Source organism: Dendrobates tinctorius, unplaced genomic scaffold (genome assembly GCF_039654945.1).
Source record: "Dendrobates tinctorius isolate UK_male_01 unplaced genomic scaffold, ASM3965494v1 ptg000143l, whole genome shotgun sequence".
In the NCBI taxonomy this organism is placed as follows: domain Eukaryota; kingdom Metazoa; phylum Chordata; class Amphibia; order Anura; family Dendrobatidae; genus Dendrobates; species Dendrobates tinctorius.
Window position 1 is genome coordinate 40,367,501 of NW_027361810.1, and position 26,733 is coordinate 40,394,233.

The 26,733-nt window shown below is 41.5% G+C and overlaps 1 protein-coding gene across 1 annotated transcript in view; it reads left to right on the plus strand.

Moving 5' to 3' along the window:
• CERS6 (ceramide synthase 6) overlaps positions 1-26,733 on the plus strand; it is a 384,005-nt gene that overhangs the window by 295,010 nt on the left and 62,262 nt on the right. Inside the window, exon 5 of the mRNA XM_073545799.1 lies at positions 12,728-12,778. Coding sequence (XP_073401900.1) covers positions 12,728-12,778 — 51 coding nt within the window. The remainder of the gene's footprint in view (positions 1-12,727; positions 12,779-26,733) is intronic.

Below are 26,733 nucleotides of genomic sequence, written 5' to 3' on the forward strand. Positions count from 1 at the left end.
ATTAACTATGGAAATCTTCCATTTGTCCATCTCCTTACACATGAGCTGTACATGTTAACACGGACTCTTAAACTTTTATTGGCCTTCGTCAGCCATGCTGCCAGTAAAAACGGATATGTCTACGTGTGGCTCGCACGGGGTGTGTAGCCGTATAGGTTATAATGGGTACATGTGGATATGTGTCTTCGGTATGTGTGAAAGTGGAGGCCACATGTATCGGAGACACAAACATCTGAAGGGGACCTATCAGTGTAATTGATGTCTATGATGATAGTACTGTAATTCAAGTTACAGCCAAGCCGGATCCAGCGGGTACCTGTATTGGGGGACATCTATTAAGACCAGAGTACTCTATGCTAGTCTTATAAAAAAAACTGGTTGGCGCATGCTTCTTAATAATTCTTGAGCATGGCTTCTAGTTCGGGTGTGGTGCAAGTAGTAAAAGTTTAAAAAATCGCGAATTATGGCATATAAATGTTAAGCACCATAATTTTGAAAATGAGAAAGCTTACAAAACTTAATCACAAATGTCTCCCAACCACTAATATTTGCCTCTCAAGCAATCCTACAAACAACTCTCACTGAAAGGTTGCTTGGTCTTCCAGACCTTATCTTGACCTCCACTGCTCTTGTTAACTGCCATTTCTTAATTACATTTGGAACTGAGGAAAGGGCAACTTGAAAATGCTTTGCTATCTTCTTATAGCCTTCTCTGCTTTGTGGGCCTCCACCATTTTCATTTTCAGAGTGCTTGGCAACTGCAATGCCCTTGCCGGTCTGCGGACACAAGGGGAGCCAGGGGCGGTCAGTGGCGTAGCAGGGGCTGGGGCGGCGCGCAGCAGTTCTTAGACTGCCCTCATGTGTAGCGGCGGCCGGGAGCGATCCAAGCAGCTCCGCTGCCTGCAAGAGGGAATAGCAGGAGCGGAGCTGCAAGGACCCGTCCAGCTTCCTGCCGCCGCCCGCGCTTCCTGTCTCTGACTGACACAGAGAGGAGCGCGGCCGCTGCTGTGTCAGAGCGAGGAAGCGTGGGCGATGCTGCGGACAGGTGAGAGGAGAGAGGTGGTGTCTGTGTATATGTATAATGTGTGTGTATGTATGTCTGTCTGTGTGTGTACATGTATGTCTGTGTGTGTGTTTGTCTGTGTTTGTGCAGGTGGAGCCTGGCCCTGGAGGAGATGGGGACATGAGAAGACCGTGATGGGGAGAGAAGGCCATGAGGGGGTAATGGGAGAAGGCCATGATGGGAGTGATGGAGAGACGGCAGTGATGGGGTGAAGGCAATGATGGAGAGACAGCAGTGATGGGGTGAAGGCAATGACGGAGAGACAGCAGTGATGGGGTGAAGGCAATGACGGAGAGACAGCAGTGATGGGGTGAAGGCAATGATGGAGAGACAGCAGTGATGGGGTGAAGGCAATGATGGAGAGACAGCAGTGATGGGGTGAAGGCAATGATGGAGAGACAGCAGTGATGGGGTGAAGGCAATGATGGAGAGACAGCAGTGATGGGGTGAAGGCAATGATGGAGAGACAGCAGTGATGGGGTGAAGGCAATGATGGAGAGACAGCAGTGATGGGGTGAAGGCAATGATGGAGAGACAGCAGTGATGGGGTGAAGGCAATGATGGAGAGACAGCAGTGATGGGGTGAAGGCAATGATGGAGAGACAGCAGTGATGGGGTGAAGGCAATGATGGAGAGACAGCAGTGATGGGGTGAAGGCAATGATGGGGAGAAGGGGGTGATGGAGCACTCATTCAAAACCTATGGTGAGTTGAGTCACATTATAAATGTTATTTAATTATAAGTATGCACTGCTACACTACAACCGTGTCCATAGCCCCGCCCCCTTATGACCAAAGCCCCGCCCCTGCCACACCTCCATCCCCGCCCTGCCGGGCCATGGAAGAATGGTCTTGCTTGAAACCGGTCCCTGGTGCAAAAAAGGTTGGGGACCACTGGCTTAGAAGAACCTATCGCTGATGTTTTTGGCACAAGGTTAGAGGAGGCTGGGTTTTTATAAAGCTTGGAAATTTGCATCACCTGACCTTTCCTAATGATGATAGTGAACAAGGCATAATCCTAACAGGCTAACTAAGATCTGAATTCTTGGTCAAAGTTATATAAGCACACAAATCTCCAAGGGTGCCCAGCCTTTAGCATCAGCCCTTTTCCTTTTTGTAATTTTTAAAATGTAAAACATGACAATATATATATATATATATATATATATTTCGCTTAAAATACAAAGGAAATGTGTCATCTTTTTGGCCCTTTAGCGATCATTTCATCTTCAACTTGCTTAACTGTTCACAATAAGGCCGGGATCGCACATGCGAGAAACACGGCTGAGTCTCACATGTTAATACCCGGCACTGCCACTGGCACTCGGGAGCGGAGCGTTCAGCCGCATAGCAATACATGGAGCCACACGCTCCATTCCTGAGTGCCGGTGGCAGTGCCAGGTATTAACATGAGAGTCTCGGCCATGTTTCTCGCATGTGTGATCCCGACCTAACAGTGATTTTGACCATGGTTGGCCAAACTTACATGCCACTGTATGGCTCTGTTTAAGTTTTTTTTTTTTAGGGTTTTTTTCACATATACAGTGAACTTCTATAGGTTTTAAACAGTGGCAAGAAAGAAATACATATACAATATGTAAATAAAATTAAGTCACCAAAAATAGTTGTTAAAAAAAAATTGAAAATGTGCTAGAAATTCACGGTCTGTTGAAAAAAAAGTACATGCAAATATGCAAAGGATCCATAAAAGCTGCATAGACTTAGGCTAGGTCTGCACGTGCGTCAGAGACACCATTATATGTATTTTTGGAATTGTGAAAAAAAACATCCAATGCATTTTCTATAAATAGTGATGCCTTTTAGATGTGCAGAGGCTTTTTCTTGCCTGCAGGAATACTTTGGCCATAACGGCAAAAGAACGTTGCAGAAAGCTAATGGAAACAATTGTCAGAAATGAATCATAGAATCATAGAATTGGAAGGGACCTCCTGGACCATCTGGTCCAACCCCCTGCTCAAAGCAGGATTCGCTAAATCATCCCAGTCAGATGTCTGTCCAGCCTCTGTTTGAAGACTTCCATTGAAGGAGAACTCACCACTTCTCATGGCAGCTTGTTCCACTCATTGATCACTCTAACTGTCAAAAAGTTTTTTCTAATATCTAATCTGTGTCTCCTCCCATTCAGTTTCATCCCATTGCTTCTAGTCTTTCCTTGTGCAAATGAGAATAAAGTTGATCCTTCTACAATGTGACAGCCCTTTAGATATTTGTAGATAGCTATTAAGTCTCCTCTCAGTCTTCTCTTTTGCAAACTAAACATTCCCAAATCCTGCAACCTTTCCTCATAAGACAGGGTTTGCAGACCGGTCACCATTCTGGTCGCTCTTTTCTGAACTTGCTCCAGTTTGTTGATGTCTTTTTTAAAATGTGGTGCCCAAAACTGGACACAATAGTCCAGATGAGGTCTGACCAAAGAGGAGTAGAGGGAAATAATGACTTCACGTGATCTAGACTGTATGCTTCTGTTAATACATCCTAGAATTGCATTTGCCTTTTTTGCTGCTGCATCACACTGTTGACTCATATTCAGTCTGTGATCTATTAGTATACTCAAGTCTTTTTCACATGTGCTGTTGCTTAGCCCTATTCCTCCCATTCTGTATATGCTTTTTTCATTTTTATTGCCCAGATGTAGTACTTTGCATTTTTCCCTGTTAAAAACCATTCTGTTAGTTGCTGCCCACTTCTCCAGTTTATTTATATCTTTTTGAATCCTCTCTCTCTTCTCTAGTATTAGCTATCCCTCCTAGCTTTGTGTCATCAGCAAATTTAATCAGTTTACCCTCAATTCCTTCATCTAAATCGTTGATAAAGATGTTGAACAATACAGGGCCCAGGACAGAGCCCTGTGGTACCCCACTTGAGACATTCTTCCAACTGGATGTGCAGCCATTTACGACCACTCTTTGGGTCCGATCACTAAGCCAGTTATGAATCCATCTAACAGTTGCCTTGTCCATTCCATACCTAGTCATTTTTTCAATAAGGATTGTAAAAATTCAACACATTGTATATTATTATAAAATCAGAATTGATGGGAGTTGCTGCATAACTATGCGAGAATTGATATTGTGAACTATTACCAGGGGAGAAGTATTAGGTGTTTGCTCTGCATAATCAGTCACACACATGGAGGGGGAACAAGGAGCGATAGTCACAGGCTGAACAGTTTGGGGTATAAATATTTCAGGCTGTGATTGGTAGCGTTGGCAGAATGCCATGAGCTGCCATAGGCGTAAATCCGGTGCTGTATATACACAAAGATGACATACATTTGTGAAAAATGGACATCTGATGAGGCCTCATTCTATTGTCCATATTTCATGAATGTGCTGTATCCATCGTGTTTTTTGGGTAGAACGTAGCCTATGGGCTATTCACATGTCTGATTTTTTGAAAAAAAAAACCCACCCATGAGACATGACAAATTTAATCACAGATCAAAATCGCACATTTAACCCTTCCAATTTCCATTTTTGTGTTTCCGTTTTTTCCTCCCCTTCTTCCCAGACCCATAGCTCTTTTATTTTTCTGTCTGCATAGACATATGAGAGCTTGTTTTTTGTTGTACTTTTGAAAACATCATTCATTTTAGCACAAAGTGTATTGGAAAATGGGAAAAAAAAATCCAAATGCGGTGACGTTTTTAAAAAAACCCACAATTCTGACATTGTTTTTTGAGAATTGTTTCAGCGGTGTACATTTTGTGGTAAAAATGACCATGCAATACAATTCTTCTCGTCAATACCATTAAGGCTGGGTTCACACGTAGCGGAATTCTCGCGGAAATTACCGCGAGAGTTCCGGAATTTCCATTCCGCGGGAAAATCGCATTTTAAATTCCCGCAATTTTCCACCGGAAAAACTAGCATTTTGCAAGCATAATTGGAGAACTGATTGACAGGTTGGTCACACTCGTCAAACTCGTGACCAACTTTTTACTACTGAGGCCGCATATGCAGCATCAGTAGTAAAAGATAAAATGTAAAAAATAATAAAAAAAAATAAAAAATGGTGTTATGCTTACCTTCCGACGTCCCGCGCAGCCTTCCCGCCTCTCTCCACGCTCCTGTTCCCAGTAATCCTTTGCGAAAATGCCCACGATGACGTCCGTTCTCGCGTGATCGCGACGTCTCGTGGTAATTCGCGATGACGTCGCGCAAATGACCGCGAGACTTCGCGATCCCACAAGAATGGACGTCATCGTGGGCATTTTCGCAAAGGATTACTGGGAACGGGAGCGTGGAGAGAGGCGGGAAGGCTGCGCGGGACGTCGGAAGGTGAGAATAACTATATTTTTTATTTTAAATTCTATTTTTTACAGGGATATGGTACCCAAAGCCTGGAGGACAGTCCCCTCTCCTCCGGACCGTGGGTACCATCCGCAATTGTTCTGCTTACTTTTCGCATGGTGTGCACAGCCATATGCGGAAAGTAAGCAGAACAATGCATTCCTATGGGTGCGGGATCGCCGCGATTCCGCAAAATTAATGAGCATGCTGCGTTTTTTACCGCAAAGCGATTCCGCCACGGTAAAAACCGCAGCATTAGCACAGCATTGCGGAATCCCATAGGAATGCATGGGATGCTTATTTTTCGTGTTTTCGCGGCAAAATCGTGCAGTTAAAACCGCCGCGGAAACGCGAAAAAAACGCCACTTGTGAACTCAGCCTAAGGCGATACCAAACATATCCTGATTTTTTTCACCACTAAAATAATAAAAAATTGAAGTTTGCAAAAATACATTTTTGGGGTTGTGTCACCATTTTACAAGACCGTAACATTTTTATTTTTCGGCCGATTGAGCTGTGTGTTAGCCTATTTTTTTGCAGGGTGAGATGGCATTTTTATTGGTATCTTTTTCGGATAGTTTTTACTTTTTTGATCTCTTCTTACAGCTTTTTTTTGTGGAATTGATGCAAACAAAAAAGCATAATTTGGGCGTTCTTGAATTGTTTCTGTTTATGGTGTTTACTGATCGAGTTAATTGTTTTTACACTTTGATAGATCGGACTTTTTATGAACGCGACAATATCATGTATGTGTATTTTTTACTTTTTTTTATTTTTTCATGTTTAAAACTTTTTTTTTTTTACATTTTCCTGTTCTTGCTAGCCCCCTTAGTGGACTTGAAGATGCGATCATCCAATCACTTGTGCTATATACAGCGATGCCACATCATCGCTGCATATAGCGGAAATCATGGTTTCCTTTGAAGCCCAGCGACAGCCGTCATCTTCTGTCTCAGTAATGTAACAATCTGTCTTCAACGAAGACAGAATTTACCTGTGAACTGAGAACTTTTTTTAGAATGAACGATCTGTCCAGGAGGAGAAAGAAACAGATTTCTCTGAAAAGGAATATTACAAAGTTTCTTATTTTCATGTGTACTAATGATTTATGAAATAAAAATTAAATTGACGATTACACTTTACAGCCACGTTCACATGTTAAGTATCATAGTACACTATTAACCCCTTCACGACCTTGGACGTAGCCATACGACTAACTTGGTAGGTACTTACTGTACCAATCTTGGACGTATGGATACGTCCAGGCAATTTTTCAGGTACATCATCTGTTAACGTAATTTTAGAGGTACTTGTAGCACAAAGGCTCTGGAAAAGCTTTCTGGCTCCTCGCCCTCAATCGATCAATCCATTAAAATCTGCATTCCCACATCCAAATGCCCCCCCTCTCTTGAGCTCTAGTGCGCCTAAGCCACATATAGCATCCACATATATGTCATTTCTGTAGTGATGACAGCCTGCCTAATTTACAGGAGCGTGTCTTCATAAAAACAAGCTCAGCATAACATACTGGGCACTACAACGTACTGGTCACTACAATGCACAGGCGCTACAATATCAATTTGCAATTTTCACTCAGCAACATACGCTACTTGTTTTTGGAAAATACCTATGAAGTTAAAATCATCACCACACCTGCAGATAAAGTCCCAAAGGGGTATAGTTTACAAAATGGGGTAATTTTAGGGGTGATATTCTTCTCTTCTGGCACTTAGGGGCTCTGTATATGGAGCCAACAAACTATTCAAGGAAAATCTGCACTCCAGGAGGCAAATAGCACTCCGTACCTCCTGAGCCTTGCCACGTGGCTAAGCAGTACTGCACAGCCACACATGGGGTATTTCACCATTCAGCAGAAATTGTGGGACACATTTTGGTGCTATTTTTATGCATTTTCCCTTGTAAAAATGTAAAATCTGGGGTTAAAACAAAATTTGGTGGTAAAAATGTAATTAATTATTTTTTTTCTTCACTACCCAATGATATAAAATTCTGTGACACACCCATGGTGTCAATATGATCACACTTCACCCTTAGATGAATTCATTGCGAGGTGTAGTTTGTAAAATGGGGTCACTTATGGGGGTTCTGTTTTGGCATCTTAGGGACTCTACCAGAGGGTCACGGCACCTGCAAACCATAACAATAAAATCTGCAAATAGTTCTCGATTACATGTCGTGTATTGGCGCACTCAGGAAAAATTGCACAACAAATTGAGAGGTCCATTTATTCCTATTAGCCCTTCTAAAAATGAAAAATTCGGGGCTAAAACACCATTTTAGTGGTAAAGATGTAATTATTTTTTCTTCACTGCTCAATGGTATATATTTCTGTGAGGCATATGTGGTGTACACATGCTCACTTAAGGTGGGTTTCTGCTGTTCTGGAACCTCAAGGGCTTTGCAATGTGACATGTCACCTGCAAACATTTTCAGCAAAATCTGAAACCCAAAATGGCACTTCTTCCCTTCTGAGCTTTGCGCTATAACTCAGAAGTAGCTTTCCCCCACAAATGGGGTATCGGTGTACTCAGGAGAAATTGAACAGCAAATGGTATGGTGCAATTTCACCTGTTACCCTTGTGAAAATAAAAAAGGGGATAAAAGAACATTTTTTGGGGGAAAATTTGATTTTTTTTTTATTATTTTCAAAGCTCGACATTATAAATGTATGTGAAGCACCGGGGATTCAATGTGCTTCGCTCACCACACAGCTAGATAAGTTTATTTAGGGGTCTAGTTTCCAAAACGGGGTCACTTGTGGAGGGTTCCTACTGTTTAGGCACATCAGGGGCTGTCCAAACGCGACATGACACCCACTCTCGATTCCAACCAATTTTGCGGTCAAAAATTCAAATGGTGCTCCTTCCCTTCTAAGCCCTGCCATGCGCCCAAACAAGTTTTCTCCACATACGGAGTGTTGACATACTCAGGAGAAATTTCACTACAAATATTGCTGTCCATTTTCTCCTATTGTCCTTGAAAAATAAAAAAAAATTGGGTTTAAAGTAAATTTTTTGTAAGAATAAAGTAAAATGTTAATTTTTTACTTTCACATGCCATTAATTCCTGTGAAGCACCTGAAGGGTTAATAAACTTTTTGAATGTGGTTTTGAACACCTTGAGGGGTGCAGTTTTTAGAATGGTGTAAATTTTGGGTATTGTCTGTCTTATTGGTCCCTCAAAGTCAATTCAAATGTGATGTGGTCCCTAAAAAAATGGTTTTGTAAATTTTGTTGGAAAAATGAGAAATCACAGGTAAGCTTTTAACCCATCTAATTTTCTAACAAAAAAATATGTTTAAAAAATTGTGCTCATGTAAAATAGACATGTGAGAAAGGTGATTTATTAACTATTTTGTGTGACATAAAACTCTGGTTTAAGGGCATAAAAATTTAAAAATTGCAAAATTTTCAAAATTGTCAAAAAATTTAAAAATTTTTTTCACAAATAAACACAAGTCATATTGAACAAATTTTACCACCATCAAGAGGTAAAATATGTCTTGAAAGAAAACAATCTCAGAATCAGTGGGATCCATTAAAGCGTTCTACAGGGTGGGCCATTTATATGGATACACCTGTAAAATAAAATTGGAATGGATGGTGATATCAACTTCCTGTTTGTGGCACATTAGTATATGGGAGGGGGGAAACTTTTCCAAGATGGGTGGTGACCATGGTGGCCATTTTGAAGTCGGCCCACCCAGGTGTATCAATATTAATGGCCCACCCAGGTGTATCCATATAAATGACCCACCCTGTAGAGTTATTACTACATAAAGTGACACTGGTCAGAATTGTAAAATTTGGCCTGGTGATGAAGGTGGAAACATGCTTGGGAGCTGAAGGGGTTAAGCCAAAATGAGGAGCTGAACAAGCACAGGAAAAGTATAACAGAAACATGTGCACTACTTCTGCATTTTTTATCCACTCCTAGTTTTGGCTTACAAACACTGTGGTAAAATACTGACCAAATACTAAGCATGGCTTTAGTCTACGGCTTCATGAAAAACTGGGGCAACACACATGTAAGGTGCCTGAGTTAGGTAATCATGGGCGAGTTGCTGCACCCTACAGACAAAACATGTTTCAGTCCGAGTGTGCTGTTATTTTGGGGTGCATCACACTTACTTGTGGCCCATAGGCCTCCACTGGCTCCAAGCTCTCATCTTCCAGAACCTTTGCAGCAAACAATCCAGGGGACACCTGTCACGTCTCCGTCAGATTTGGGGCCTGCTGTTCCGGTCGCAGCCACTAGGAGGCGCCGGACCGCCACTTCGCCGTCAGACTCGGGGACGGCTGTTCCTGCCTCAGCCACTGGGTGGTGCCGTGGTTCTATTATATCGCTGTCAGACTCAGGGCCTATGGTCCCAGCTTTAGCCACTAGGAGGCGCCGGTCCGTCACATCACCGTTGGATTCGAGGCCTGCTGTTCCGGTCACGGCCACTAGGAGGCCCCGGACCGCCACTTCACCGTCAGACTCGGGGACGGCTGTTCCTGCCTCGGCCACTGGGAGGCGCCGTGGTCCACCCGTGAGTTATGGTGGTGACAGAGAAGTGGCTCCTGCGCAGGCATCTGGTGGGCGCAGGCTCCGCCCCTCTGTCAGTCATCAGGGGGTTACTGCATCACAGTCGGGTCTGGTCCTGGGGGCGGCCCTAATGACATCACCAGTCCAGGAACCTGTGAGGGATGACCTGATCCCTCAAATACCTTGGGACTGGTCTTGCAAGCCGCCGGATATATTCTTGGTTCCCCTGTGTGTTACTTAGTGATTGATTTCTGTTTGACTCTGACCTCAGCCTGGATTTGTGACCCCTCTTTTGCCTGACGATTCTGTACTTCTGCTACTCTCCTGGTTTGTGACCTTGGCCTGGATATTCTGACTCTGCTACTTCCTAACGATTCTGTACCTCTGCCGCCCTCCTGGTTTTTGACTTTGACCTTGGCCTGAATTTGACTCTGCTATTGCCTGCCGTTTTTTGTACTTCACTCTGACGACCGTCCTGCTCTGGCCGCTGCTCATATTCAGACAGCGCCTCCTGGGCTCTGTTGTAAATCCAGATCCCTGTATAGGGGTAAAGGGTATCAGTGTTTCTCGGGGTGTTGCCTGGCTGCAGCCCAGAACCGCAGACGGACGTTACAACACCGAATTCGGTAAAACAGTCAAACTTTTACTTTGCAGTTTATGGTCATTACAATGAAGCAATGTAGCAAACAGGAATAGAGCCCAACAATTTAAAGTCACTCCCACAGGTACCGGACATAACTTCATCCCTAGTTCTCAGTATGGGTAGAGCATCCATCTTGCTAACTCCACTAGCACTAGAAATTCTTCTCCACCACAAGCAGCGCACCAAGATTCCATCACCTCCGCCTCTGAGAGTCTGAGTCCGTCTTTCCCTGCAGCTCTGCAGGCTTAGTGCACCCAAGGGCCCCGATGTCCATCTCGAGGTTCTCATTCCAACAGACGTTTTGCATAGAAGGGTTCTATGGCAATCCACTGCCCTGAGTAACAGGCTCACATTGTCCCTAGCAGCCTATTGCTATGACCACTGCTGTCACTTCACCACACTTTTTCTAACTGAACTTGACACTTCCTGAACTTAGCACTAACTCTCATTTCCCCCTTCCTAATCTGGGCCGGCCATTATAGTTAACTCTGTATAGGTTACACTGCAGCCCCAGAGAGTTTTACTTTCAGATAACATATATTAATATTAAATACATTTAACAACTTGGGGTGTCAGAGAGTAGAACATCATCTCCACCACTCCTACACACACATGCCATCCTAATGTTTCATAGGAGAAATTTGGGAACTCTTCTTCAGTTTTCTTTGCAAACGAAAAAAAACTGAAAACACTGGTGTTAAAAACTGACCAAACACTGATGAAAATCTGGTCCAAAACACGGATGAGTATCGGTCGACTGATTGTGCGGATGCAGTAGTTCAAGCTACATCTCCGCAGCAGAAACCAAAGAGTTAGCCTTGATTTCTGCTATTTATTCAAGTGCAAATACTCGTACACTTGTGATTTTTACACATGAGATATCCTATGTGTGAACATACCCATGATAAGAAATTACTTATTACCCGTGATTGTGTTTTGAGCATTGTGAATGAAAAGGAGTATGCTGGAGCTTTTCTGCTGTGTGCTGAGAATTGGTGAGGTTATGACACTTCCAGTGAAGCTTAACCTTAAATACACCTAAATGATTTTCCACAAGGATGCCTGCACTAACCGCTGCAAGAACACAGCAATTGAAGTACAATCTTCAAAGTGCAAAAAGAAAATGACACTGTGTAATGGTGACTTTTCCTGCAAATGCAAGTTACGCCAATTACATCCCAAATGTCTAAGCTTAAAACCGTTGCAGCAAAATCCACAAAGCGGCGAGAATGTTTTATTCTCTGTGACTGAAACATTAAGATCTCAGCATGATAGAGGTTATGAATGTAGCAAAGTTGAGTTTATCACCTAATTATCATATCTGTGGTTTTATATTTTCTAATGACAACGAATGCAAACTGTTTACAATATCCAATAGATCTCTTAGCCCTGATGAAGCTGATGTATTTACTTAGAAAATCTATGTTAGTATGGCTGGATATTTTTCTTGTACATGGAAAATACTGACATGTGAATGAGCCCCTAGTCTGGTCTGAGGACAGAAATCAAGTTAATGGGACCTTGAGGAAGAGGGATAGCCCACGGATGGCATCCATGTACTGTGTATGTTTTGCTGACTGCTCTCCAGTAATGTTTGGAAAAACTCTTAGGGATTTTTTATGGCCAAGAAAAGTGGAAGTTAAAAAAGGGGATACTTCACACATGGAGAAAAGTTGGCACACAGTAATGAGTAGGGTCTAAAGATGGCCATACACATTAGAAAGCTGACAGCAAAACAATTTTTTGGCAGACAGTTTCCCCATTCACAGGAATGTTCGGCTTGCCCTGATGACTCCTGCGTTCCCTATGAGAGAGCCGCTGCCAGTCTCCTCTGACAGAAGCTTATCTCCAGGGAAAACAAAAAGGATCAATTTTTGACCCTTCTCTCCCTCGACATCATCTTTCAGGAGACCCCAAAACTATTCAGACTGTTGGCTGTTCCCGCCAAAATCGTCAGACCTGGCAAACTTTTGCTTAATATTTATGGGGCGTTATGATTGACCCTGTTTTCAGACATGGTGTCCTGAGATTCAGTCTGTCCTATAGGACTTGGGTCATCGCTAAAGTCTAAATTCTTCTTGTCTTTTAGACAGAAAATTTGATGCAAACTAATTCATTCTCTCTTGACTATTTTCTAATTTTCTTGCCTTCTTATTTTTAGACTCCTTGGCTCTGGAACACAAGGCAGTGTTGGTACAACTATCCCTACCAGGTAATCACAAGTTGTTATCCAAAAACTTGTTCCATTGATGGCTATGACTTCCAACTTCCCCATACACATGTACGCTCATGTTGACCAAGTATGCATGTGCTTACAATAGGGGGAAGGGTAGTAAGCTTCAGCCTTGTCTTTCTTTAGAAAAAAAGAGTGGGCAGAATGAAATTCAACCTGCCCAATCTGCCAAATGAAAGTCGGAATAACTTGATACACAGTAGTCTTTTTTCTCACTCAGTCTAAAGTGCAAATTTACTGTTTGTGCCAGAGAATAACCTGGTGTATGCATTAATCACATCCACAAGCTTCATACACCACCCGGAGGAAAAAAGAGTTTTGCCCCACCCCCTGTTGTCGGTATACGCTGATATTTAAAGAGCACCTTTCACCAATTTGAGCAAGTACCACTGGAAACATCATAGAACAGTGGCTGCAGAAATCATTAAAATGTCAGTTTTATTTTTACATTTCTCATCTCTGTTGCAGAGATATTAACTTGTAAAATTTAGATTCTAAATTCCACTGTAACCAATGGGATTCAACCAGAGATTCGTCCTGGGGGGGTAGTTAAGTTTTCCCCTACATAATATTGATCAATCATCAGCAGGCAGCATCAAGCAGGGAAAAAAGAACATGCCCCCCCACAGAAGCTTAGAACAGGCTTTCCCTGTATGAGACTAGTAATAACACAGTCCTGGTCTTCTCACTGATTTCACCACAAGCGTGATTACAAGTGGAAGAAGAAGAGCGGAGCTGTGTGTCATTAAAAACTGCTCTGGATTTGCAGCTTTCATCTCATGGCGCTGTCTTGAAATGGGCGAGATCTGTCAATCACCTGAAGTGGGGCAGGGAGCTTCTCTCTGCACCACTCCGTGTGATAAACAAGTCTCTCCCATTGCTAGAAAGAATGTTCTAAGCTTCTATGAGGGCATGTTCTTAATCTTCTAACTAAATCGAAAAAAATATAGCTGGCTGCAGTTGTGCAGTCAGACTCTGATTCACGATGCTTGTAATTTGAGCAGTCATTTGATAGGTTCCTGTCAAACTTTTAGCTTCAGAAGAGTTTTTGCACTTGTACGGCCTTACAGGCTATGTTGTAGCAATGTCCTACTATCATGTCCGGGTCAACATGGGACCTTCTGGAATTTGTGTGGGTTAAAAAAAACACAGCAAATGGACAAAAAATGCAACAAACATGGCAGGCAGAAAAAAGGCAGCCATATTTACCAACACATGTCACAATACTAATACACTACAGGATGCAGCAGCCCCACTGATAAAGACCGAGACAACATAGGGGCAAAAGACTGATGAAACAAACAATCACAAACTTACCAATAAATGAATATGAATAAAGCTTGTATAGGGCGCCAGTCATATAGATGTAGTACACAGTGTCTGGATTCCAGCCTATTAGCAATGCCCATACTATTAAACCAGGTCGGCCGCCAGCTCTATATTAGTGCACCCCACAGTGACAGGCACCCTAGTTTACTGTATGCCGCAGTGCCTTAGTATTGGGACCTGTGTTGGTTAGTACAGCTGCCTAGTTTTCTGCTATTTTTTTTTTAGTTTTGTGGGTTATTGCAAACTTAGTAGGTCGGTCTGCTATAAATTTCAGTATCTGCCAGTTATATATTGATTTAAGCTGGTTTCACAATAGTAGAGGATAATTGGCTAATATCACAACACTGGTGCTTTATGTGTACTGATATCAGGGACAAGATGTACAAATGGAATTGTCTGTGCCGATAGATAGATACAGATAGATAGATAGACAGACAAGGCCCCTTTACATTTAGCAATGCACCAGCGATCCCGACCAGCGATATGACCCGGTCAGGATCGCTGGTGCATCGCTAAATGATCGCTAGTGAGCTGCCACACAGGAAGATCTCACAGCGATGCAGCAGCGATACAGCGGACGATACTTACCTTTCAGACGCGGCGATCCTGACGTCCTCCGTCCGCGTCCAAGTGTCGCTCGTCGGCGCCAGCAGGAAGCCCAGCAGGAAGCGCCAGACGAGAAATGGAGCTGCGCGATCACGCGCGATCAGCGATGGACAGCAGGGGAGCTGGTCGGAGGTAAGTATCACACATAGCGATATCGCTGCTGCGTCACCAAATCGGTGATGCTTTAGCGATATTGTTAGCGATATCGCTATGTGTAAAACCCCCTACAGACAGACAGACAGATAGATAGATAGATAGATAGATAGATAGATAGATAGATTGATAGATAGAATAGCATGTAAATGTTTGAGCACCCCTGATCAAAATTACTGTTTTGTGAACAGTTAAGCAAGTTGAAGATGAAATGATCTCTAAAAAGAGTAAAGTAAAAGATGACACATGTCCTTTGTGTTTTAGGCAAGAACATTTTTTTTTGCCATTTTTCCATTTTAAAAATTACAAAAAGGAAACTGGATTGATTCAAAAGTTTAGGCACCCTTGGAGATTTATGTGCTCAGACAACTTGGACCAAGATTTCAGACGTTAAATTAGCCTGTTAAGGTTATGGTTTGTTCACTATCATCGTTAGGAAAGGCCAGGTGATGCAAATTTCCCAGCTTTATAAAACCCAGCCTCCTCTAACCTTATGCCAAATTAACAGCAGCCATGAGTTCTTTTAAGCATCTGCCTAGCACTCTGAAAGGCCCCCCGAGGAAGCAACTGCGAAACATGCGTAGGGGCACGTTCCGGTACACCAGACAAGGACATGGGTAAGATTAACCCCTGATTACTCTATCTCTATGCCGCATGTTTTTGTCCCATATACCTGGATCCATTTACTAGCCATGGTTACATGTGTACGGGGATCTACTACAGGGAAGAGTGCTATATGGTGACTGGGGTTTATTCTCTGATGGCATTATACTATAGACTAAGGGATATGATGCTAATTAAGGAACTAATACCTTTTGTTTCTTAGCCCATTTACATCCATGTCTGGACGCAGGACTGCTTTTTCATCCGGTCTTTCCCAACTCATGTGTTAACAACTATCTGTTTTGTGTTACATGCTATACTATTCATCTATGTGAATTTTATATTTTGATACTATTACAATAAAGACTTCTTTAACATTTTTGGATATTCTGTCATTATGGTGGTTATTGCTCCGCTTGCTTGGTGTTATTATATATCAGGAGCTCCATAGGGGATTTGTCTTCAAAAAGTCACTGAGGGTGACTCAAGAAGGATTACTATTATGTACTCTGTACTTGGGATCTTGTTATTTAGAATATCTAAACAAGCCTATTCATTTTGGAAACAAGTCCTGTGGACTGATGAGGTAAAAATAGAACTCTTTGGCCACAAAGATCAAAGGTATGCATGGAGAAAAAAGGACACAGAATTTCAGGAAAAGGACATCTCACCAACCATTAAGTATGGGGGAGGATCAATCATGCTTTTGAGTTGTGTTGCAGCCAATGGCAAGGGGAACATTTTACGGGTAGAGGAAAGAATGGATTCAATGAAATTTCAACAAATTCTTGATGCTAACATAACACTACCTTTAAAAAGCTGAAGTTGAAAGGAGTATGGCTTCTACAAATGGATAATGATGATCCTTAACTTTTGTCAAAATCCATAATAGATTACCACAAAAGGTGAAAGCTGAAGGTTTTACAATGATGATCTGAACATCATGGAAAATCTGTGGCTAGACCTCAAGATAGCAGTGAATGCAAGAAAACCCAAGAATCTCACAGAACTGGAACGATTTTCCAAGGAAGAATGAAAATCCCTCAAACGAGAATTGAAAGACTCTTGTCTAGCTACATAAAGTGTTTACAAGCTGTGATATTTGCAAAAAGGGTTGCTAATAAGTATTAACTATGCAGGGTGTCCAAACTTCTGCATAGACCCATTTTAGTTTTTGTAATTTTTAAAAAAGAAAAAATGACAATATATTATATATTTGTTTGCCTAAAATACCAAGGAAATGTGTCATTTTTAACTTTAGGCCTTTTAGAGATCATTTAATCTTCAGCTTGCTTAACTGTTCACAATAACCCAAAGATTTAAAGGGAATCTGTCACCCTATTTTTTGCTTATGAGCTGCCGGCACCGACATCAGGGGCTTATCTACAGCATTCTGTAACATCCTCAACAGGGCAGAGCAGTGCGCCTGCGCAGGAGCCACGACAGGCAGCAAAGAAGAAGACATCACCGTTAGAAGAAGGGAGGCACCGGACCGTAACACCCATTGGACCAAGAGCGGACAGCCCCCCGGTGAGTAAAATCTATCTCCTTTTTCTTATCTTTCAGGTTACATCGGGGACTTATCTACAGCATTACAGAATGCTGTAGATAAGCCCCTGATGTCGGTGCCGGCAGTTCATAGGTGAAAAATAGGGTGACAGATTCCCTTTAAATGCCATTGTAGATAGATAAATTGATGTGCGTGCTATAGTAATAATTGAGCTTTGTTCACATATGCATTTTAGGCTCTTCCACCGCAGCTCTAATATTTCAATATGAAATTATGGAACTTGATGAACCCATATTATAAGTGGTCGCTGTAATGTCCTCTACTCCATTATTTTTTATCTTCTCTCCTATGACGTAACAGGAAACAGAAAATCGTAATGCAGAGGTGAGCGCAGCCTAAAGCTGTGGTTTAACCGAAGCCTAATTGAAATTAGCGGTAGGCATTCTGGAAATTGTTCTCAGTTTCAGAGGTTTCTCCCGATAATAGATTACAGTTTAGCAGTTGATTTAGTAATACCGTCATCCTCTTGTAGTTATATTTTCTAGGATTTTGTCCTCCAACCAAGGTCTTTGTTAATATAATATGTAGGGGTCAACAGTTGGCAAAGTCCGCCTGTGGGATTTTTGTTTGAATAGTGATATAAGCCAGGATGCTTCTAAAAATCCCATTGAAAAACTCAACATTTGATAAGAATGCGAACAGACAGCACAAAATATTTTTTTTAAAACCCTGAAGGATCACATCTGTTACTCAGTGTTACATGGGATATATGAAAGCTGCTGATCTTTGCTGAGGCAATTTTTTACATTCTGGATCCAGCTGTTTTATTCTTCTCCATCGCCCCCTCGTAATCTGGAACCTACTCTGCTTTCAGTCTTTCAATAGAATAGTGAAGTATACATATCACCTTCTGACAAGGGTCCAGTATCCTAAACAACTTTATCATTAATAGGATTTATGTGTAAGAGCGCACCTGTATATTGAAGATGAACTGCTGATTATAACGGTTGACTAGTTGTAATGCTTTGTGTGCCCTGCGGAGGCACTGCAGGGAAAATGATTCTTCCTAATGACTTTTCTTCAGGCAGAAGATATCTCCGCCCACTTTACAATGACACAAGATCTGACTGATTATTAGTCAGTTTTGAAAATGTTCTAGTAAGACTTGAAAAGTTTCTAGAACATGTAACAAATATAAAGTATAGCGAATAAGCTATTTTTTGGTACGATTTCCCGTGGTAAATGTACCTCATTGATTCTTACATTTCTAAAGAGAGGATCCATCAGCTCTCTTGACCTATGTTTAACATGTACGATGAAACATAGAAGCTGCAGAAACCAAACCATGTTGGAAAAAAAAAAGATTTTTACGCCTGTATTTAAAAAAAGTCCCAAAAGGTGTCCATACCCTTTTCTACAGCTTTATTGCAAAGGATAAGTATGTTTTCAATACATGATTGATGTTACACAATGATTTCCACTCAGTTGTGTTGTTCACTGTCATTGATTTTATGGGTTATTGGCTCGTTGATTTTGATGTATAAGTAATATAAAGTTTCCAATGCTTACTGAAAGAAAGAATGTTAGAAAGAATGGAAGGCAAAAAAAATCCATTTCGTAATAAATATTTCATCCGACCCCATCATACCTCATTTACGTGGCTGGACATTATCTTGTGTGATGAATCTCACACCGGGGGTCTTCATCCTGTGAAGCTACATTTGCTTTTGTCTTGGATAGGCTATTTATCTACAGCATAAAGAAAATATGAGATCTTAGCAGGAAGCCATGACTTCCTCCCGCTCTATATTTTCTCGTGATTTAAGCTGTCTGTATGATAAATGCGACACTTGGGTACATGAATATTTTTCTGGTAGATGGAAATATAAAAAGAAATCCTAGTGTCATTTATAAGCCTCATTTGTAATGAAAACATGCTGGAAATGCTGGACAGTGAAAGCAAATTTCACAAGACACGGATTATTTTGTATTCTGTTTCGCGGCTCACAGGTGCGAAAGGAGAAAAATTTTAAGAATATATACAGGACAGACCTATGTTTAGTTGGCCTGTACGTATCTACATATACAAGACAATGCTGAAATATGGGGGTTAATATTTGATTTATTGCCTTCGGCAGCAGTTGTTATCCAATGCTGCAGGCGTTTCACATTATCAGCTCAGAAATCTCATTTTGCTTTTTATCACTCTTTGGACCCGATGCATCAAACCTTTCACACCAGAATTCTTGCATAAAAGATTTGAAAAGTCACAAAATTTACACACAACTCGGAGTTGGGCTTACATTTTGCGGCTTTGGCATTCGCACTCCATTTTCTCCCAGCTCCAACAAAATGGGCAGAGCTGGGGCAGGATGGACACATAGGGACCACCACTCGTGAAATTGAAGAGAGAGCTGGAGTAGGGTTTGTAGTGAATTAGGCCGGGGTCATATTGCGTTTAGCATGGTCCCCGTGGTATGCATAGTCCCCTCACCCCCTTTCATGGTATGCATGGTCCCCTCACCCCCAATACTGGTATGCATGGTTCCCTCACCCCCTATCCTGATATGTATGGTCCCCTCACCCCCCAATACTGGTATGCATGGTCCCCCTCACCCCTGTTAAACTACACACATACAAAAAAAAATTTATACTCACCCTTCTTTCCTGTGCTCCAGTGCTGTCATGTTCTGCTGGAGGCCAGGGGAGGAGTGTGGAGTTGGAGTAGGCGCATGCCCATTGCTCTGCCCGGTGCCATATTGCTGAAGACACACTGCAAATGTGTCTTCAGTAAAATGGTGCCAGATCTCGCTATGCGCATGCGCGTTTTCAGACGAACTCCTTCCCCGGTCTCCGGCCAAAGAGAAGCGCCGCGGCAACGCTCCTCCCGGTCAGGTAATTATGTCAGTATGGTGTCAGAAATAGCGGTATGCGGTGTGTACACGTACCGCCATTTCCGGCGGTGTACACACGCCTCACTGCTGGATGCCTTATTCTGTCTGGAGCCAGACTGCGCAGGCGCGTCGCGCTTGCGCAGTCTATAAAAGTTTCGGACAGAGTGACGCTTAGCGCGTTATATTATAGATATGCACATGCATTACACACACAATGAATAAAAAGCAGAAATATATTTTCCTGTTAGTTTCTCAATGTAAATTTTTTCAACTTCCCACATTAATTGCATTTTTTTTGTTTTATTTTAAGTAAATATCATTATATAAAGTAATGGTTTTTTTTTTGCAAGATGAGTTGTGGTTCTTTTAGGCTTTTTTTGCCAGAATGTATAAGCATTATATAATGTATATTGTTTTGTTGATTTATTTACACAGTGGGGAAACTAAGTATTTGATACACTACTGAATTTACAAGTTTTCCCACCTACAAAGAATGGAGAGGTCTGTAATTTTTATCGTAGGTAGACTTCAACTGTGAGAGACAGAATCTAAAAATAAAAAACAGAAATTCACATTGTATGATTATTACATAATTAAATTGCATTTTATTGCATGAAATAAGTACAGGTGCTTCTCACAAAATTAGAATATCAACAAATAGCTAGTTTAATTTTAGTTCTTAAATACAAAAGGTGAAACTCATATTATATAGAGTCATTACACACAGAGTGATCTATTTCACGTGTTTATTTCTGTTAATGTTGATGATTATGGCTTACAGCCGATGAAAACCCAAAAGTCATTATCTCAGTAAATTAGAATAATTAACAAAAAACACCTGCAAAGGCTTCCTAAGCATTTGAAAAGGTCCCTTAGACTGTTTCAGTAGGCTCCACAATCATGGGGAAGACTGCTGACTTGACAGATGTCCAGACGGCATTCATTGACACACTCCACAAGGACGGTAAGCCACAAAAGGTCATTGCTAAAGAAGCTGGCTGTTTACAGAGTGCTGTATCCAAGCATATTAATGGAAAGTTGAGTGGAAGGAAAAAGTGTGGTTGAAAACAGAAACCTGGACTGTTGCTCAGTGGTCCAAGGTGTTGTTTTCAGATGACAGTAAATTTTACATTTCATTTGAAAATCAAGGTCTCAGAGTCTGCAGGAAGAGTGGAGAGGCCACAATCCAAGCTGCTTGAGGTCTAGTGTGAAGTTTCCACAATCAGTGATGGTTTGGTGAGCCATGTCATCTCCTGGTGTAGGTCCACTGTGTTTTATCAAGACCAAAGTCAGCGCAGCCATCTACCAGGAAAGTTTAGAGCTCTTCCTGCTTCCCTCTGCTGACAAGCTTTTTGGAGAAGGAAATTTCATTCTCCAGAAGGACTAGGCCCCTGTCCACACTGCCAAAAGTGCCAATATCGGGTTTAAAAACAACAGTATCACTGTGCTTGATTGGCCGGCAAACTCGCCTCACCTTAACTCTATAGAGAATCTATGGGGTATTGTCAAGAGGAAGATGAGAGACACCAGACCCAACAATGCAGACGAGCTGAAGGCTGCTATCAAAGCAACCTCAGCTTCCACAGGCTGATCGCCTCCATGCCACGCAGCATGATGCAGTAACTGATGCAAAAGGAGCCCCGACCAAGTATTGAGTGCATTTACTGAACATACATTTCCGTAGGCCAACATTTTGGATTTTAAAATAATTTTGTCAAGCTGGTGCTATAAAGTATTCTAATTTACTGAGATAATGACTCTTGGGTTTTCATTGGCTGTAAGCCATAATCATCATCATTAACAAAAATAAACACTTGAAATAGATCACTCTGTCTGTAATGACTCTATATAATATGTGAGTTTCACTTTTTGTATTGAAGAACTGAAATAAATTAACTTTTTGATGATATTCTTACTGTATTTTGTGAGAAGCACCTGTATTTGATCACCTACCAACCAGCAAGAATTCTAGCTCTCACAAACCTGTTAGTTTTTCTTTATGAAGCCTTCTATTCTGCACTCATTGCCTGTATTAATTGCACCTGTTTAAACTTGTTACCTGTATAAAATACATATGTCCACACACTCAATCACACTCCAACCTTTACCTCTCTCTCTACCATTGACAAGACCAAAGAGCTGTATCAGGACGCCAGGGACAAAATTGTAGATCTGCATAAGGCAGGGATGGTCTACAGGACAATGAGCAAGCAACTTGCTGAGAAGGCAACAACTGTTGGCACAATTATTAGAAGATTGAAGAAACACAAGATAACTGTCTATCTTCCTCAGTCTGCGACTCCATGCAAGATCTCGCCTCGTGGCGTAAGGATGATTCTGAGAAAGGTCAGGAATTGGCCCAGAGCTACATGGGAGGACCTGGTCAATGATCTGAAGAGAGCTAGGACTACAGTCTCAAACATTACCGTTAGTAAAACACTACACCGCCATGGGTTAAAATCCTGCATGACATGCAAGGCCCCCCTGCTCATGCCATCACATGTCCCGGCCCAATTGAAGTTCACCAATGACCATCTGGATGATCCAGAGGAGTCATAGTATAAGGTCATGTGGTCAGATGAGACCTAAATAGAACTTTTTGGTTTCAACTCCATTTTAGGAAGAACAAGGATGAGTGCACCCCCAGAACCCCTGTCCCAACCGTGAAGCATGGTGGGGGAAACCTCATACTTTGAGGGTCCTTTTCTGCAGAAGGGACAGGCTAACTGAATCGTATTGAAGGGAGGATGGATGGGGTCATATATAGCAAAATTTTGCCCAACAACCTCCTTCCTTCAGTAAGAGCATTGAAGATGGGTCGTGGCTGGGTCTTCCATCATGATAATGATCTGAAAGACACAGCCAGGGCAACTAAGGAGTGGCTCCTTAAGAAGCATTTCAAAGTCCTGGAGTGGCCTAGCCAGTCTCCAGACCTGAACCCTATAGAAAATCTTTGGAGGGAGATGAAACCCAGCGACAGCCCCAAAGCCTGAAAGATCTGGAGAAGATCTGCATGGAGGAGTGGGCCAAAATCCCTGCTGCAGTGTGTGCAAACTTGTTCAAGAAATGCAGGAATTGTCTGACCTCTGTAATTGTAAACAAAGGTTTCTGTACCGAATATTAAGTTCTGTTTTTTTTTTATAGTTTGAAATACTTATTTCATGGAATAAAATGCAAATTAATTATGTAAAAATCATACAATGTGATTTTCTGTTTTTTTTTATTTAGAGTCTGTCTCTCACAGTTGCAGTGCACCTATGATTAAAATTGCAGACTTCTCCATTCCATGTAGGTGAGAGAGCAGAGTATGAAATACCTATTTTCCCCACTGTGTGTTTGTATATACAGAATGTATATATGTATGTATGTGTATATATATATATATATATATATATATTTAAATCTTTTGGTAGAAACATAATATGATATACACATCACTCTTACGAAGACTGGAAAGCATGTATTTGGAAGTCGCCTTGCTACACTTGTAAGGAGAGCTTTAAACTAGAACAACATGGGAAGGGAAGCAAAAGACCAGAAAAAGCCATACACCTGACAAATGCTATTGAGAACTCTGCTATTAGAAGTGGAAAGGAAGAACAAAGACGAAGGAATCTAATTAATAAAAATATTGGAGAAAGAGAAACCAATCACAAACTAAAATGTTTCTATACTAATGCACAAAGCATGGGCAACAAACAAGGAGAATTGGAACTACTAACACAGGAAAAGAAATATGATGTCATTGGAATCACTGAAACTTGGTGGGACAATACACATGATTGGAATACAAGACTAGAAGGATACAACTTATTTGCAAGAAACAGACTTGATAAACGAGGAGGGGGTGTCGCATTGTATGTTAGAAACACGTATATCTGCACAGAGATTGAAGCTTCAGAGACTGGGAGTTCTGTGGAAACTGTTTGGGTAAGAATACAAGGACAGAACAATGGAAAGGACACCATTGTAGGCATTTACTACAGGCCGCCTGTGCAAGCTGAAGATATGGATGAACTCTTTATGCATCAAATGGCCAAGTTCTCCAAAAAATATGACATAGTTGTCATGGGAGATTTCAACTATCCAGACATTTGTTGGGAATCTCTCTCAGGCAAAACTAACAGGTCAAGGAAATTCTTATCCTCTCTTGCTGACAACTTTATCTTCCAAAAGGTAAGGGAGAAAACAAGGGGAACTGCTACCTTGGATCTAATCCTTATAAACAGGGAGGAAATGGTTGAGGAGGTAAAAGTGGCTGGGACCCTAGGAGGTAGCGACCATGCTATTTTAGAATTTTGGATAACTAGAGGCGGAAGACCTGTGAAGACTCAGACGTCAAGGTTAGATTTCAGAAAGGCAGATTTTAAGGGATTCAGAAAGAGAATTGGAGGGATCCAATGGCTGGATATCCTTAAAGACAAAAATGTCCAGGAAGGATGGGAAATCTTGAAAAATGAAATTCTCAAAGCACAATTGTTAACAATTCCGAAAAGAGGGAAGAATAGGAAGCATTTAAGGAAACCAGGATGGATGAACACAGAACTTAAGCACATGCTAAAAAGGAAGAAAAAAATGTTTATAAAATGGAAAGAGGGAGGCATATCTAAAGAAGAATATAATGCTGTCTGCAGAACCTGCAGGGCACAAATCAGATTATCTAAAGCTGAAAATGAATTGAGGCTTGCAAGAGATGTCAAAAGCAATAATAAAGGATTTTGGGGATATGTCAAAAGTAAAAGAAAAGTCAAAGATGCTATAGGATTTTTACAGGATGAAAATGATGAAATGGTAAGACAGGATATTGAGAAGGCTGAACTTTTAAATTCCTATTTTGCATCTGTTTTCTCTCAGAAAGGAAATGTAACATCAACTGTTATTCACTGTCCTATTAAGGGAATAGAAGAATCCAGGATATCTATAAACAGAAAGATAGTGAGGAAACACTTAGCTAACCTAAATGAATTCAAGTCTCCAGGTCCAGATGAATTACACCCCAGAGTACTGAAGGAGATAGCAGAAGAAATTTTTGAACCCCTCTCCATAATCTTTGAAAATTCTTGGAGAACAGGAGAAGTGCCAGAAGACTGGAGAAGAGCAAATGTTGTTCCTATCTTCAAAAAGGGGAAGAAGGTGGACCAAGGCAACTATAGGCCGGTGAGTCTGACTTCTATACCAGGAAAGATCTTTGAACAAATTATTAAACAACATGTATGTCAATACCTGGATAAGAATGAAGTGATTAAACATAGTCAGCATGGGTTTGTAACTAATAAGTCTTGTCAGACTAACTTAATTTCCTTCTATGACGGTATCACTGATTGGGTGGATCAAGGAAATGCTGTAGATATAGTATATCTTGACTTCAGCAAAGCATTTGACAAAGTCTCTCATACAATCCTTATTGAAAAAATGACTAAGTATGGAATGGACAAGGCAACTGTTAGGTGGATTCATAACTGGCTTAGTGATCGGACCCAAAGAGTGGTCGTAAATGGCTGCACATCCAGTTGGAAGAATGTCTCAAGTGGGGTACCACAGGGCTCTGTCCTGGGCCCTGTATTGTTCAACATCTTTATCAACGATTTAGATGAAGGAATTGAGGGTAAACTGATTAAATTTGCTGATGACACAAAGCTAGGAGGGATAGCTAATACTAGAGAAGAGAGAGAGAGGATTCAAAAAGATTTAAATAAACTGGAGAAGTGGGCAGCAACTAACAGAATGGTTTTTAACAGGGAGAAATGCAAAGTACTACATCTGGGCAATAAAAATGAAAAAAGCATATATAGAATGGGCGGAATAGGGCTAAGTGACAGCACATGTGAAAAAGACTTGGGTATACTAATAGATCACAGACTGAATATGAGTCAACAGTGTGATGCAGCAGCAAAAAAGGCAAATGCAATTCTAGGATGTATTAACAGAAGCATACAGTCTAGATCAAGTGAAGTCATTATTTCCCTCTACTCCTCTTTGGTCAGACCTCATCTGGAATATTGTGTCCAGTTTTGGGCACCACATTTTAAAAAAGACATCAACAAACTGGAGCAAGTTCAGAAAAGAGCGACCAGAATGGTGACCGGTCTGCAAACCCTGTCTTATGAGGAAAGGTTGCAGGATTTGGGAATGTTTAGTTTGCAAAAGAGAAGACTGAGAGGAGACTTAATAGCTGTCTACAAATATCTAAAGGGCTGTCACATTGTAGAAGGATCAACTTTATTCTCATTTGCACAAGGAAAGACTAGAAGCAATGGGATGAAACTGAATGGGAGGAGACACAGATTAGATATTAGAAAAAACTTTTTGACAGTTAGAGTGATCAATGAGTGGAACAGGCTGCCACGAGAAGTGGTGAGTTCTCCTTCAATGGAAGTCTTCAAACAGAGGCTGGACAGACATCTGACTGGGATGATTTAGCGAATCCTGCTTTGAGCAGGGGGTTGGACCAGATGGCCCAGGAGGTCCCTTCCAACTCTACGATTCTATGATTCTATGATTCTCTCCAAAGTAACTCTAGCTTGAAAATAGCTAAATTTGTCCAAAACATTGCCTTGTCTATTTTGCCCTTTTACCTGTGCTTTTAAGGATGTAATAAAAGTTTCATACAAGTTACCGTATATCTGGTTCCTCGGTCCTTTGATTTTTGACATTTTCAAAAGGCATAAACTGAGCACAGAGTGCCACTTATTGGAGGGCCCCTTCTGTGACATCGGAAAAGAATCCCAGCGTCCTTTGTCGGAAACTAAACAGTACACATATTAAGTGAAGATTGTTCAAGGGAAGAGAGATAAGAGTTACCGACCAGAGTCTGCTGTTAGAGAAGCTCACTAGTGCAT